The sequence below is a fragment of the Bufo gargarizans genome, chromosome 6 (assembly GCF_014858855.1).
Source record: "Bufo gargarizans isolate SCDJY-AF-19 chromosome 6, ASM1485885v1, whole genome shotgun sequence".
NCBI classification, from domain to species: Eukaryota; Metazoa; Chordata; class Amphibia; order Anura; family Bufonidae; genus Bufo; species Bufo gargarizans.
The window spans coordinates 38,284,756-38,301,029 of NC_058085.1; the positions used below are offsets into that span (position 1 = coordinate 38,284,756).

Below are 16,274 nucleotides of genomic sequence, written 5' to 3' on the forward strand. Positions count from 1 at the left end.
GTAGTGAACCCTAAGATTTCAGTCCCCCCCATAAGTTGGAAATCTCCGATAGGTGTGTAGTTTAATCTCGAGCCCTCGTCTTTTTCAGTATGTGACGCAACCGGGGGCTTCATACCAGAGAGCAAAGCCGAAGCAGGAGCTGAGGGAGCCCGTGCTGCAAGAAGAGAGCGTGCTGCGAGAAGTGAAGCCGATATCGGCCGTACTGCCGATCGCAGACCCGTCCAGTGGTCCTCCGACTCATGAAGCACCAGGACCCTCCAACCAAAGCAACGAGCAGACCAAAGCCGCCCCCGAGGAGAAGGGCTGGAAGGAAATAAAAGTGGATGTGTCCACATTGCCCGGAATATTAGCCCGGCTGTCCAAAATCCGTCTCTCAGGTCAGTACGGACGCCCCTGTCCACTCCCATATGTGAATGTGGACATGTAGGGGTTAATCAGGTTCTCATTCTGCTCAATGTGTAAGGCACAGATATTAATTCAAGAAGGAGATAAAGCAGTAATTGCCTCTTTATTATAGGCTGGCGGCAGGTGCAGGCGATGGCGGTAATTATTAGACGCGTTTGGTAATTAACACTTTCCCTAAATTATAGGAAAGATATAGAGTCAGCGGAAGCTGGTATCTGAAGTCTGCGCCGGACATTTGTCCTGTCTGTGGCCCGGCGGCAGGTTCCGCATGCAGATTACTACTAATTGCCGGACTGCACCTGTTCTTGCCATTTTAGACCCCTTAAAGGGTAACTGTCATGTTTTCATCAAAAAATGAATTTTAGCATATGTTACTGCTGCTTCAGCATTATGCATAAAGCAATCCTTAGTCTCTTCACATACCATGTAAGTGACTGTCCGACCATGCAGTACTTGGATTGGCCAAGTCTCCAGAAAGGGCAGCCCCTATTTACTGGACTCATCGAGGGTGGTCCTGAGTGGTTACCATATTACTGTACAAAGGTATACACTCCTATGGGTGCAGATTACGGACCTGTAGACACTGTGTGCAGCTGTATGGTCCGCCCAGAACCGCACAGGTACAGGATGTGGTAGGCTGTGGGTGCAGTGTTATGGGTCTGTGGACAGATACCCTAATATCGCTGCCCTTGGTGTTTTCAGCTTTGGTGGTGATCACGGCCTCCGCCGGCTATGCCATGGCTCCTGTGCCCTTTGACCTGAGCTGCTTCCTCCTGGCCTCTGTTGGCACTGGCCTGGCCTCTTGTGCTGCCAATTCCATCAACCAGGTAAGTGTCCCTGTGTTATGTCTACTCTTATGTCCTATGTGGATGGCACCCCTCAGGCCTCTTTCAGGGCGTTGCGGGAAAAGGTGCGGGTGCGTTGCGGAAACATGCGCGATTTTTCAACGCGAGTGCGAAACATTGTAATGCGTTTTGCACGCGCGTGAGAAAAATCTTCATGTTTGGTACCCAAACCCGAACTTCTTCACAGAAGTTCGGGCTTGGGATCAGTGTTCTGTAGATTGTATTATTTTCCCTTATAACATGGTTATAAGGGAAAATAATAGCATTCTGAATACAGACTGCATAGTAAAATAGCACTGGAGGGGTTAAAAATAATAATAATAATAATTTAACTCACCTTAATCCACTTGATCGCGTAGCCGGCATCTCTTCTGTCTGTCTTCTGTGCTGTGTGCAGCAACAGGACCTGTGGTGACTTCACTCCGGTCGTCACATGATCCATCACATGATCTTTTACCATGGTGATGGATCATGTGATGACCGGAGTGACGTCACCACAGGTCCTTTTCCTGCACAGAAGACACACAGAAGCAATGCCGGCTTCGCGATCAAGTGGATTAAGGTGAGTTAAATTATTATTATTATTTTTTTAACCCCTCCAGCGCTATTGTACTATGCAGTCTGTATTCAGAATGCTATTATTTTCCCTTATAACCATGTTATAAGGGAAAATAATAATGATCAGGTCTCCATCCCGATTGTCTCCTAGCAACCGTGCGTGAAAATCGATCCGCATCCGCACTTGCTTGCGGATGCTTGCAATTTTCACGCAACCCCATTCATTTCTATGGGGCCTGCGTTACGTGAAAAACGCACAAAATAAAGCATGCTGCGATTTTCACACAACGCACAAGTGATGCGTGAAAATCACCGCTCGTGTGAACAGCCCCATAGAAATGAATAAGTCCGGATTCAGTGCGGGTGCAATGCGTTCAACTCACACATCGCATCCGCGTGGAAATCTCGCCCGTGTGAAAGGGGCCTTATTAATTAGTTTTCCCCCCTGAGCTCCTCCTGTGCTTGTTTTTTGCCTTTGGAAGAACTAATGTGGTGATGATCGGTGACAGCAGGTAATGCCTGTATATAGCGGGGTATGTGTTATGTGCAGTCGGGCGAGTACATATCGTGTGGTAAGATGTGGCTTGGTGGCAGTACAGTTGGCTTTATTCTATTGTAGCCCAATGCGGATATGGAGACTATTTGGTTTGGCGCTGGCGGTCTGCATTTACTTATATTTAGTTTTTTATTTGAGATCATAAAGAACGGGCAGTCGCGAGGCCTCCCTATACATATTGGCCGGTCCCACTTTTCTCTTATTAGTGAGCCTTAAAGGGTTATTTTGATTACATAAAGTTATCCCCTATCCACAGGATAGAGAATAACTATTAGCTCGGTGGAGGTCCTACCACTGGGACCCCCACCATTTACAAGATCGGACACCTCATAACCCGTGCAGCCCCCAAAATGAACTGTGCCGCCAGTCAGCTTTCGTGCAGCCGCTCCGTTAATTTTTATGGGAGTTCCGGAGATAGCTGAGCGCATGCCCGACCCGTCCATACATTTTGGGTGTGCTTCACAAGGTACTGAGCCGCCCCCATTCTCATGTCCTACCACTGGGACCTCCAATACTTATCTCCTGTTCTGTGGATAGGGGATAAACCAGAAAACCCCTTGAAAGGGGTTCTCCCATGGGGACATTTATGGCATAGATTGAATGTCTGATCAGTGTGGGTCCCATCTCAAGAAGTGAATGGAGAAGACGCCATACATGCGCAGCGTTCTCCATTCACTGCTGTGCCGCACATGTCCACATGGGGCAACCCCTTTAAAGTTTTATTCTGGTTTTGCAGTTTTCAGCATCAATTGACAGGAAACACCACATTATCACTTCTTAATAGTGATTGATTGTTTGACATTTTCCACTGTGTTGGTTCCCTGTCTCTATGACACCATGTCACTATCATCAGTGACCCTACCTCTGAGGGCGGTGTTCTGCTCAGTGGTGGTGCGGTGTTTTAGGGCGGTGCTTTTCCAACAGGGCTTTAAGCAGGCTTGGATCTCCGATGTTCAAGCTGGAAAGGGAAAGAGAGACCTGAAGCTACAGACACTTCCCGTGAGTCTTGCGCCGGGATGTATAGACAGGGCGCGTGTCACAAATCGCAATTACGTTAGAGCAGGGATGCCAAACTTGTGGCCCTCCAGCTGTTTCAAAACTACAACTCTCAGCATGCTTGGACAGCCTACAGCTATTAGGGCATGCTGGGAGGGCCACAGGTTGAGCATCCTTGCGTTACACTCAAAATGCACTCAGAACTTCATCATCTGACTTATGTAATGCAGTTAGGTTATGCTGGGAAACCCCTTTAAGGGTTCCTAGCTGCCCCTGATAGGGTAGACTGCAGAAGCTTTAAACCTGCAGCGTACATTTACAGGGAGTTGGGTTTAATGGGTTCATTTCAGTGGAGACTGACCCGACTGGTATCCGCACAGACGGATCTACACCTATAATGCAAAGGCTTGTATCCGTTCAGAACAGATCCGTTTGCATTACCATTTGTTCATGATAATGCAAACGGATCCGTTTGGACTTACACTGAAAGTCAATGGGAGGCGGATCCGTTTTCAATTGCACCATATTGTGTCAGTGAAAACGGATCCGTCCCCATTGACTTACATTGTAAGTCAGGACGGATCCGTTTGGCTCAGTTTCGTCAGACGGACATCAAAACGCTGCAGGCAGAGTTTTGGTGTCCGCCTCCAGAGCGGAATGGAGACGGAGCGGAGGCAAACTGATGCATTCTGAACGGATCCTTATCCATTCAGAAGGCATTGGGGATAAATTGATCAGTTTTGGGCCGCTTGTGAGAGCCCTGAAATGGATCTCACAAGCGGACCGAGAAACGGCAGTGTGAACGTAGCCTAACTGTCTGGTGTATGTAGGTCCTGCAGGAATGGACCTCCCTGCAGGTATCTAATGGGGGGCTTCTATAGGATTACCCAGTGTCCTATGCCACAGCAGAGATGTGACGGTATGTCTGTGCCAGCGCTTCTCTGTAGGTCGGTGTCCACAGCTGCCGTGATACTCCCCCCATCATCTTCTGGTAACTGATCCATTAAGCGCTGACATTGCTTTTGCTTGCAAAAAAAGAAAAGAAATGGTAATTGGGTTTTCCTTCCTTGCTCTCGTGTTGTAATACATCCGTTTCATTAGCCTGCGACACTGGGGCCCCGCAGATAAGGCCGCGCCGAGCGCCTGCTGCACCACGACCTTTCATGGAATCAAACGAGAGATAAGTAAATGAATTCCCAGCAATCCTCGTTATCCCCGCGCTGATCTTAACGCCGGGAAGAAGAATATCCCGTGTGTCCGCAGTCCCCACCTCGGGCTCGGGATGCTGGGCGGCAGAGGTGGGCCCTTTGATTGCCACAATCAAAGTGTTGGGAAGGGGGAGGACGGCTCTTCTGATGAGGAGCTGCAGGATTTTCTTATCTCCCCGTAAGATCCGCAGATAAGTCTCCTGACAGATCATAGACATAATGGCAGTGGAGAGGCCTTCCCCTATTATCTCTGCACAACACACCTTCTGATGTTTGGAGAACCTGTCCTGTTAATGAGCTGTCCGCCAGACACGCAGCGCGGTACCGGAGAGGAGCATCGGAGGGACGCCCTCACGTTCCTGGTCCCACAAAAGATATACCACTACCTGCTAGCAAAACATCCAGCTCCTTCATGGGATGCCGCCCAGCTGGAGTCCAAGAACAAAGGTCCCCGGTTCCTCACTGTCTGTTTTGTGGCCCGTCCTATTATTTAAAAAAAAATACATTTTTGTGGCCCATTGACTTCAATGGGACATGTTTTTGACGTATAGTCTATGTGCTTTCTGCATCTGTATATCCGTTCCGCAAAGAGGTAGAACAAGTCCTACACTTGGCTGTAAGATACAGACCCGCTGAAGTCAACGGATACGCAAAAAATGCGGATGGAACACAGACTGTATCGATACTCTTTCTTTGGGACTGTTGGCGCGCCAACATAGACCTAAATGGAGCGGTGGACCGACATTCTGAGAGGACCGATCGCCCTCAGGATTATTAGGTGTCCCATCGCACCCCCCATGATCTGATATTTATCAGCTATTCTGTGGATAGGTGATAAATATAAACCCCTTTAAAGGAATTTTCCACTTTGTCATACATTCTCAGTTACTAGAGGGGGTCCTCTGTTCAGGATCCTCATCTCTCGCCCTGGGGGACCTGTCCTTTCCTGCATTACCCCCCCCCCATTAATTAGAATGAGGGCAGTGTAATACTCCATTCCCCCTGTGGTGGCGCTGCAGGGAAATTGATCACTTACTACCATGTTCCACAGAGATTACAGCTGATCGTTGCAGGCCCCAGCAGCGGGATCAGCTTATTGTCTAGAAACCCTTCTAACAAAGGACTGTCCAACATCGGAGAACCCCCTTTAGGACAGTAACGCCTAATACTTCCTTCGGTCTGGAACAGAGCTACCTGATAATCCGGAATCTCACACTGTTGACGGAGGTTCCTTTCAGTTTATGGTATGGTGTTTTTCAGCTGCTCATCACAGGCTTTTAAAGGGTCTAGGATTAGAACAAGATGGCTGCTTGCTTCCAAAAACAATGCCACCGATATCCACAACTTGTGTGGCTTTGCAGCTCCGCTCCATTGACTTGAACGGAGGTAAGCTGCAATACCAGACACAACCCATAAACAGGCATGGAAGAAATCGGCCATGTTGTTCTCATCCTAGACAACCCCTTCGAATAATTTTTTTACATTTTATAGCCATCTGATAATCCGGCACCTGTCGTGTCCATAGTTTCCAATATTTCTTTAGACACTGATGGTCTTACCTCTCAGGCCCTACATAAATCTTGTGCTTGTGCTGCAGTGTAAAGTATTGTTCTCTATTGTCAGCCATTTTTATTTTTTTTAAAGGGGAAGTCCCATCAGGACAGCGCCTGTCCTCTGCAGGGAAACTATCTCGCCGGCCACAGCAGGATTGCCGGATTGCAGCTGCAGCATCCATATTTATCTAGGGCTGTATAGTGGCGCGCCTAGAACTGCCTGTGAAATCTGAGGCCGTCCCGCAGATCACACGCACTAAAAGGGCTGAATCAGGAGCGATCATTGTTCCGTATGACAATGTCTGCAGAAGATAACCAGCCGGCTGTGGGGGTCCCGCTGTGTGCGGGGTTAGAGGTCAGCTTCCATGCCGAGCTGATATTCTCTTTCCCCCTATACATAATTATGGTTTGTAGGACCCCGGAGTGAGCGGATCTTCCTGCCTCCATCGCTGCCTGCATTACACAAGTGAGCGCACTGTACTGTGAGGACTATAATCTACCGCCATACTGACAGGGCTCTCTGCAAGGTGACACAGCCAGGGTATAACGATGTATGGAAATGAAATGTGATTCGTGACAGGTTGTTAAGTAGGAGTCGCACGTCAGTCCTCTGACAGGCGGGATGGCAGTCAGCGGGAGGCACACACGGTGGGGGGGTGTCACCAGATTTAGCGCACGACGCGGATGACCGCTCCATGGGCGGGGAAAACCCAATTCCGGTGATACTTTGCACTGGTGACGCCTCCTCAGCTGCAGTGTATATTGGAGTCTGAAGGTGGCCATACACCGTAGGTCCCCGACCCCTATACACATGATACCTCACATAGGCCGAATGTGCTTGTAATCAGGAGGAATCACCTCCTGTGAGAACAAAGGATTGGACATGCTCAAGTCCAACAGCCCGATCCTTCTCTCCCCCAACGTCTGCCAGAAGACCGTCACTCTATTCCCATTTACATTGGATGGCCGACTGATTCTAACAAACTTTGGTGGCTTTGGCTGACGTGTCTATAAGAAAGTGTTACTGCTAGGTATTCTGAATCCACCTCTTAAGGGTGTTGCTTTGACTTTCCCCCATGCTTTATAGTGCAGCTTTGCTTGTTTACATTTGCCGCTGTTTGTAAGCACAAGATAAGGCAGTAGAGATGAATGGTGACAAACTGCAAGCAGCTAAACCCTACAGACAAATATCAGGGAACTGCTGCACATAGGCTGGCCATACACAGCGGAGTCAGGAAGCCCCCATACAGGACATGGTCAGCCGGTCCCAACAAAACCAGGCAAAATAATCCATTCGTCCATATAGAAGGAGGCCGTTCATTGCAAGTAGATTTTCTAATCTCAGGATATCTCCTTGTAGGGCACAGAGTGTCTTCCAATCATAGAACCTTTTGGTTATGTTTCCCCCCCATGTCATTGACACACGGCCAAAGAGTCGGACCCCGTATGGCCATTGTAAGCAGTGACATATCTCTGTATAGATCCTGGCTCATCGCTAACAAGCCTTGTATCTCACAGTCTTATTGTAGCCGCAGTCAGGTCTCTGCAGATAGAGAAATGAAAGTAGACTAAATAAAAGTGTCATTAATCTGTCGCCACCCCGGTATATCTGCGCCATATGATGTGTCCACAGTGTGCTTTTATTTCCCGTCTATGTGCTAGACTCAAGTGTCTACTGCAGAATTTATAATATGTCTGAGGAAACGTACTGAGGACTGTCTGTAAATATTGGTAGCTGCAATTATGACGGTTACTCCATGGATTTCATGTCCGCCACCCAGAAGTGAACTCCTGTAACCAACTGCTCTGAGAGTGTGTTATCTCCACATATATGACTGTCACTGTCAAGAGCTATTGTCTGGAAAACTAAGGAGACTTTTTTTGTACTGCCTCCTATGTACAAGAATAAAACTACTATAATACTGCTCCTATGTACAAGAATATAACTACTATAATACTGCTCCTATGTACAAGAATAAAACAGCTATAATACTGCCTCCTATGTACAAGAATATAACTACTATAATACTGCCTCCTATGTACAAGAATAAAACTACTATAATACTGCCCCCTATGTACAAGAATATAACTACTATAATACTGCTCCTATGTACAAGAATAAAACAGCTATAATACTGCCTTCTATGTACAAGAATATAACTAGTATAATACTGCCTCCTATGTACAAGAATATAACTACTATAATACTGCCTCTTATGTACAAGAATATAACTACTATAATACTGCTCCTATATACAAGAATATAACTACTATAATACTGCTCCTATGTACAAGAATATAACTACTATAATACTGCCTCCTATGTACAAGAATATAACTACTATAATACTGCTCCTATGTACAAGAATATAACTACTATAATACTGCCTCCTATGTACAAGAATATAACTACTATAACACTGCTCCTATGTACAAGAATATAACTACTATAATACTGCTCCTATGTACAAGAATATAACTAGTATAATACTGCCTCCTATGTACAAGAATATAACTACTATGATACTGCCTTCTATGTACAAGAATATAACTAGTATAATACTGCCTCCTATGTACAAGAATATAACTACTATAATACTGCCTCCTATGTACAAGAATATAACTACTATAATACTGCCTCCTATGTACAAGAATATAACTACTATAATACTGCTCCTATGTACAAGAATATCCCTACTATAATACTGCCCCCTATGTACAAGAATATAACTACTATAATACTGCCCCCTATGTACAAGAATATAACTACTATAATACTGCTCCTATGTACAAGAATAAAACTACTATAATACTGCCCCCTATGTACAAGAATATAACTAGTATAATACTGCCTCCTATGTACAAGAATAAAACTACTATAATACTGCCTCCTATGTACAAGAATAAAACTACTATAATACTGCCCCCTATGTACAAGAATATCACTACTATAATACTGCTCCTATGTACAAAAATATAACTACTATAATACTGCCTCTTATGTACAAGAATATAACTACTATAATACTGCTCCTATGTACAAGAATAGAACTACTATAATACTGCCTCCTATGTACAAGAATATAACTACTATAATACTGCTCCTATGTACAAGAATATAACTACTATAATACTGCCTCCTATGTACAAGAATATAACTACTAGTGATGAGCGGCAGGGGCAATATTCGAATTCGCGATATTTTGCGAATATTTGGGCAAATATTCGCCATATATTCGAGAATTTGCGAATTTGTGATCTCCAGGCATTATTCTCTTGATTGCGAAAATTTGCATAAAATTCGCATTAACTGGTATTTAAAAAAATATTACGAATATATTTAGCGATATTCTAAATATTCGCGAATTCTCGAAGTGCCGATATTCGCGATTAAAATTGGCAATTCGAATATTCGGGATCAACACTAATAACTACTATAATACTGTCCCTATGTACAAGAATATAACTACTATAATACTGCTCCTATGTACAAGAATATAACTACTATAATACTGCTCCTATGTACAAGAATATAACTACTATAATACTGCCTCCTATGTACAATAATATAACTACTATAATGCTGCCCCCTATGTACAATAATATAACTACTATAATACTGCCCCCTATGTACAAGAATATAACTACTATAATACTGCTCCTATATACAAGAATAAAACAGCTATAATACTGCCTCCTATGTACAAGAATATAACTACTATAATACTGCCTCCTATGTACAAGAATAAAACTACTATAATACTGCCCCCTATGTACAAGAATATAACTACTATAATACTGCTCCTATGTACAAGAATAAAACAGCTATAATACTGCCTTCTATGTACAAGAATATAACTAGTATAATACTGCCTCCTATGTACAAGAATATAACTACTATAATACTGCTCCTATGTACAAGAATATAACTACTATAATACTGCTCCTATGTACAAGAATATAACTACTATAATACTGCCTCCTATGTACAAGAATATAACTACTATAATACTGCCTCCTGTGTACTAGAATATAACTACTATAATACTGCCTCCTATGTACAAGAATATCACTACTATAATACTGCTCCTATGTACAGGAATATAACTACTATAATACTGCTCCTATGTACAAGAATATAACTACTATAATACTGCCCCGTATGTACAAGAATATAACTACTATAATACTGCTCCTATGTACAAGAATATAACTACTATAATACTGCTCCTATGTACAAGAATATATCTACTATAATACTGCCTCCTATGTACAAGAATATAACTACTATAATACTGCTCCTATGTACAAGAATATAACTACTATAATACTGCCTCCTATGTACAAGAATATAACTACTATAATATTGCCTCCTATGTACAAGGGTATAACTACTATAATACTGCTCCTATGTACAAGAATATAACTACTATAATACTGCTCCTATGTACAAGAATATAACTACTATAATACTGCTCCTATGTACAAGAATATAACTACTATAATACTGCCTTCTATGTACAAGGGTATAACTACTATAATACTGCTCCTATGTACAAGAATATATCTACTATAATACTGCTCCTATGTACAAGAATATATCTACTATAATACTGCCTCTTATTTTTTAGCGCAACCTTTTAATTACCAGCTGGTAACCATTTAGGGGTGACCCACTTATTCCTACATTTCACCACTATCCCCTCTATTATCTGTTAAAAGAACATATAGCAAAATACACTTCTTCATTCCTACTACATTTTTACACTTTGCTATATTATATTGTTATATTATTTTAATACATTATACATTTACTATTACCAGATATATAAATAAACCAATAGACTGAGCCAATCAGAGCGTGCTGCTTATCCATTTATTGTCATTCCTTTTGCCTCTGACTGGGTGAGTCAGTTCTAGCGGCTTTGCACCTTGATCATCTGCTTGAATAGTAGAGCCGTCTGTTCCATTTTCCCTCTTTAGCTACTATAATACTGTATGATTATTTTCTCTTTGTACTGCACTGTGGCTGCTCCAGGTACTTGGTGCACTGGATCCTGACATTTTGAAGGTGGAGGATTACCGTGGTGGTTTATGAAGATGCTGATGATAATTGTGGAGGAAGTGATTGGGTCTGGTTCAGGAGGGAGTAATTATTACATAGTGTGCTGCCATCTAAATTGTTATGACTGGAACATACAGATTGTGACTGAGGCGCTTTCATCTTTCCTTAATCTAAGATCTTTATGATCCCTTTTCCCAAACCTCTGAGACCAGGCTTTAATTTGTCTTCAGACACTCAGCTCCTTTCAAGGCATCTTGGAGGGGCGCCGGCGCTTTGGTCGTGTGATATATTTTTAGGTTCAGACTTCGCTGTTGTGTTAGTACACCATTGACATAAAATGCAGCTCATGAGCGGTGTGCAGCCAGATAAAATGGTGAGATGGCGATGGGTTATATATCTGTCCTGCGGCTCGACTGTATTCTGTACAGTATTCTGCTGGTGTACTGTGGAGTATAATACAGGGTGTAACTCAGGATAAGTAATGTAATGTATGTACACAGTGACTGCATCAGCAGAATAGTGAGTGCAGCTCTGGAGTATAATACAGGATGTTACTCAGGATCAGTACAGGATAAGTAATGTAATGTATGTACACAGTGACTGCACCAGCAGAATAGTGATTGCAGCTCTGGGGTATAATACAGGATGTAGCTCAGGATCAGTACAGGATAAGTAATGTAATGTATGTACACAGTGACTGCACCAGCAGAATAGTGAGTGCAGCTCTGGAGTATAATACAGGATGTAACTCAGGATCAGTACAGGATAAGTAATGTATGTACACAGTGACTCCACCAGCAGAATAGTGAGTGCAGCTCTGGAGTATAATACAGGATGTAACTCTGGATCAGTACAGAATAAGTAATGTATGTACACAGTGACTTCACCAGCAGAATAGTGAGTGCAGCTCTGGAGTATAATACAGAATGTAACTCAGGATCAGTACAGGATAAGTAATGTATTGTATGTACACTGACTGCACCAGCAGAATAGTGAGTGCAGCTCTGGGGTATCATACAGGATGTAACTGAGGATCAGTACAGGATAAGTAATGTAATGTATGTACACAGTGACTGCACCAGCAGAATAGTGAGTGCAGCTCTGGAGTATAATACAGGATGTTACTCAGGATCTGTACAGATAAGTAATGTAATGTATGTACACAGTGACTGCATCAGCAGAATAGTGAGTGCAGCTCTGGGGTATAATACAGGATGTAGCTCAGGATCAGTACAGAATAAGTAATGTAATGTATGTACACAGTGACTGCACCAGCAGAATAGTGAGTGCAGCTCTGGAGTATAATACAGGATGTAGCTCAGGATCAGTACAGAATAAGTAATGTATGTACACAGTGACTTCACCAGCAGAATAGTGAGTGCAGCTCTGGAGTATAATACAGAATGTAACTCAGGATCAGTACAGGATAAGTAATGTATTGTATGTACACTGACTGCACCAGCAGAATAGTGAGTGCAGCTCTGGGGTATCATACAGGATGTAACTGAGGATCAGTACAGGATAAGTAATGTAATGTATGTACACAGTGACTGCACCAGCAGAATAGTGAGTGCAGCTCTGGAGTATAATACAGGATGTAACTCGGGATCAGTACAGGATAAGTAAAGTAATGTATGTACACAGTGACTCCACCAGCAGAATAGTGAGTGCAGCTCTGGAGTATAATACAGAATGTAACTCAGGATCAGTACAGGATAAGTAAAGTAATGTATGTACACAGTGACTCCACCAGCAGAATAGTGAGTGCAGCTCTGGAGTATAATACAGAATGTAACTCAGGATCAGTACAGGATAAGTAAAGTAATGTATGTACACAGTGACTGCACCAGAAGAATAGTGAGTGCAGCTCTGGACCAGCTGTTCCTGAGCTGCGATTACCTGTGGGTGTGGTCGCCTGTGGCTGTGTGTAGCTGCTGCTGCTGCTGCTGCTCCTGAGCGTTTGGAGGAAAATCTATCCACCTGAGGCCGGCTCTCTCCTCCCCAGGGGGAGAGTGGGTTCTCAGGCATGAGCGAGGGAAGCAAGCCCCAGGCTCCTGTTCCCAGCGGCAGGCCTTCAGGGGACAGGAGAAGCCAGCGTTTGGCCTGCATGGAGGACTCAGGGGTAAGAAGATCTGGCAGGAGTCGCAGTAATGTGGCTTCTGTCTCCCCTGAGTCTGAGGGTAGTAGGAAGAGCCGCAAGGCTGGATCCGCTAAGGAGGACCCGAATGCCAGCATGGGTGAGAGTGGCCCTTCCGGGGCCCAGCAAAAGCTGAGTGTTCACGGAGGTGAAGCAGATCTTGAGGAGGAAGGCTGGGGCGTACTGAGGGCCCGGGAGTCCATTTCCACCTACGGATCCTGGGTCATGAGCCACCTCCGTGAGTACGAAGACGCGACTAAGACCCTGAGGAGGCTCCGGGAGGAGCTGCGCGGCTTGAGGTTTTGTGTTGGAGTGGCCCCAAAGAGGAAGAAGCAGGGGCTGGAGAGCCAAATAAAGCAGCTACAAGCTGACATTGGCGAGATTGAGCAAAGGCGGACTGTACTCCGAGATAAAAGCGGCCCGTTTAAGGAAAAACTCCTAAACGAGGAACGTTTTCGGAAGATGGCGGAGGAGAAGGGGCAGATGGGGCAGCAGCCTGACAGCCAGGTGGAGAAGGAACCAGTCGTGCAGGAGGAGGATGATGATGATGACCAGCAAGATCCACCTGGCAGCCTGCAGGAGCAGATTCCGTACAGTGGGCCCCCTGCACGCCAAATAGCAAGGTCACCCAGCTGCGGCTCGGGGGATGAGTATGAGACCTGCGGCCCGGGAGGGGCCCTAGTGGAGGAGATCCAGCTCCTGGAGTCCCCAGTGCGTTTCCAGGACTTATGCTTTGGTGATGAGTTGCCACCGGAGACGCCTGGGGAAGGAAAGAAAAAGGCTAAGAAGACCAAGCTCCAGGAGCAGGTAAGATATGTATACACCCCCCTCCCTGGGACCCCCGGGTCGACCGCAGGGCCGGCTCACTGTATTAGCCCCTCTTCTCAGCCCAGCCCGTGTCCTGCAGTGGACTCGGTGCAGGAGAGAGGGGAGAGCGAGGTATCCGATATGGTGGTGAGCTCCGTCTCTGTTTGCAGTAACGGGGATGGAGCTGGTGCGACACCGGCTGAAAAGCCGGACAGGAAGGTTACTGCGGAGGATAAGAGAAAAATCTCTGGCGCTGGAGTTTGCTCCCTGATGGGAGGAGGGGGTGGCTCCACGCCACAGATGGCTGCAGGAGCTCCGATGGCTCCAACCGCTGATGACGCTGTTCCCTCGGGCCAGCAGAGGCATGAAGGAGCTGTCGGAGCTATGACGGTTACGCCTCCCAATGAAGGTCAAGAACTGAGGCCAAAGCCTTTGTTTTGTATTGGCGCTGCTGGTCCAGATGAGCGGCGCCATGAAAGAACAGATCAGCAGCGTTTGGATCAGCGGCGCCCGGTAATGGATCAGCGGCGTCCAAAAGTTGTAAATGGTAGTACTAAGGAAGCGGAGGGCAATGATAAAAGTGGGGTTGGGGCTGTGGTCTGTCTTTTAGGGGCAGCTCCGACCCCAGGGCCCAGTGATGCTGAGGTACCAATAATTACACCAAAACACACCGGTTCAGCCAGTATGAGTGAGGGAGCAGGTGGGGGGCAGAAAATTATTTTTAATAAAAATATGTCTGGGGGTTTGGATGGTGGAGTGAATGGTGTTAGGAGGGAAGGAAGGGAGGTCGCAGAATCCGTTGTAAGTAAGGCTGGTTTGGGGATGGAAGATATGGAAGTGGGTGGTGGAGGGTCTTTGGTAAGCGGGGAGGGTGTGGAACCTGGTCCGGTTGCCCCCCCGGCTGTGGCAGCCCCTGTGCGCAGTTTTGCTACTGTCACGGCCGGGGTGAGTAGGGGACCCTCCTTGTCCTCTGGCTCTGGGGACGGCGTTTTGCAGCGGCGTCTTCTGGAGGCTCTAAAGAGAGGGGAGAGCACAATCAATGTAGAGGGGAGGGAGGTTGATCTATCCTTTTGGATAGATAGGCATGGCCTCTCAGCCTTCCGAGAGCAAAGGAGCGGGGAGACCACGTGGTCCCTCCCGACAGCTGGGCAGGGTGCTCTCCGTAGGAATGTGGTCCGTCTGAGGTGGAGGGGCAGTGATACATGTCCTTCAAGATCAGAAGTTGTTGAGCTCCTTCTAAAGATGGGCTTCAAGGCGACAGACATCTACGCCTTGATACATCCCTATGGGACCCCTGAGTTCGATGTCAGCTTTGTTCGGCCGGAGGGACTTGAGCTCTTCTGGTCGAACTATGAGATGGCAAAGGACGAGCCCAGCTGGCGAGATTTTGCCGTCCAGGCAGTGTCTCGTCAGAACAATGTGAAGAGGGTGACCGTTCTAACCCGTAACGAGTCACTCTCGTGTATTGACATCATGACGTGGCTCGGCCGATATGGGGAGGTGGTGGAGGTTCCCAAGAAGAACAGGGATGAACATGGCATCTGGTCTGGGGCCTGGACGTTCATGGTAAAACTTAGGCTTTTAGGAAACACAGTTACTCACATACCATCTGCCACCTTCCTTGGAAGGGATCGCATCCAGATTTTCTACCAGGGTCAGCCGAAGCTCTGTCACAGATGCGGCAGCCCCACACACTTCAGTGCTAACTGCACTGTACAGAAGTGCGCGCTGTGTGGGGAGATTGGCCACCTCGCTGCATCATGTGCAGAGATTAGGTGTCACCTGTGTGGTGACTTAGGTCACCCATTCAGTCGCTGCCCTCATTCCTTTGCCAATGCGGTCAATGCCCCGGCGGGAGGAAGCCGTGAGGCCAATTCTACTGGGGCAGGGGCTGGCAGAAGTGAAGGAACAGAGGGGCCAGGGAAGAAAAGTAAGCAAAAGACGCCTGCCCAACTGAGGCGTCAGGAAAATCGCCGAAGGGAGAGGGAGATGGGTGAATCCCGGGAACCTCAGGCAACTGGGGAAGCTGGGATGACCCCTGATCTCACCCCTGAGACTGCTGCTACTGCTGAGGCCCAAAGGGACAGTGAGCTGGATGAGGAAATTAGGAGGATCCAGGAAGAGGAAGGTGCCATCTCCTCATT

General features: G+C 46.1%; 1 protein-coding gene across 1 annotated transcript in view; it reads left to right on the plus strand.

Annotated features, from left to right (window-relative positions):
* The window catches only part of LOC122940586 (protoheme IX farnesyltransferase, mitochondrial), an 87,245-nt gene that overhangs the window by 11,988 nt on the left and 58,983 nt on the right, over positions 1-16,274 (plus strand). The window contains exons 3-4 of the mRNA XM_044297221.1: positions 89-377; positions 1,108-1,232. Of these exons, the coding sequence (XP_044153156.1) occupies positions 89-377; positions 1,108-1,232 (414 nt within the window). The remainder of the gene's footprint in view (positions 1-88; positions 378-1,107; positions 1,233-16,274) is intronic.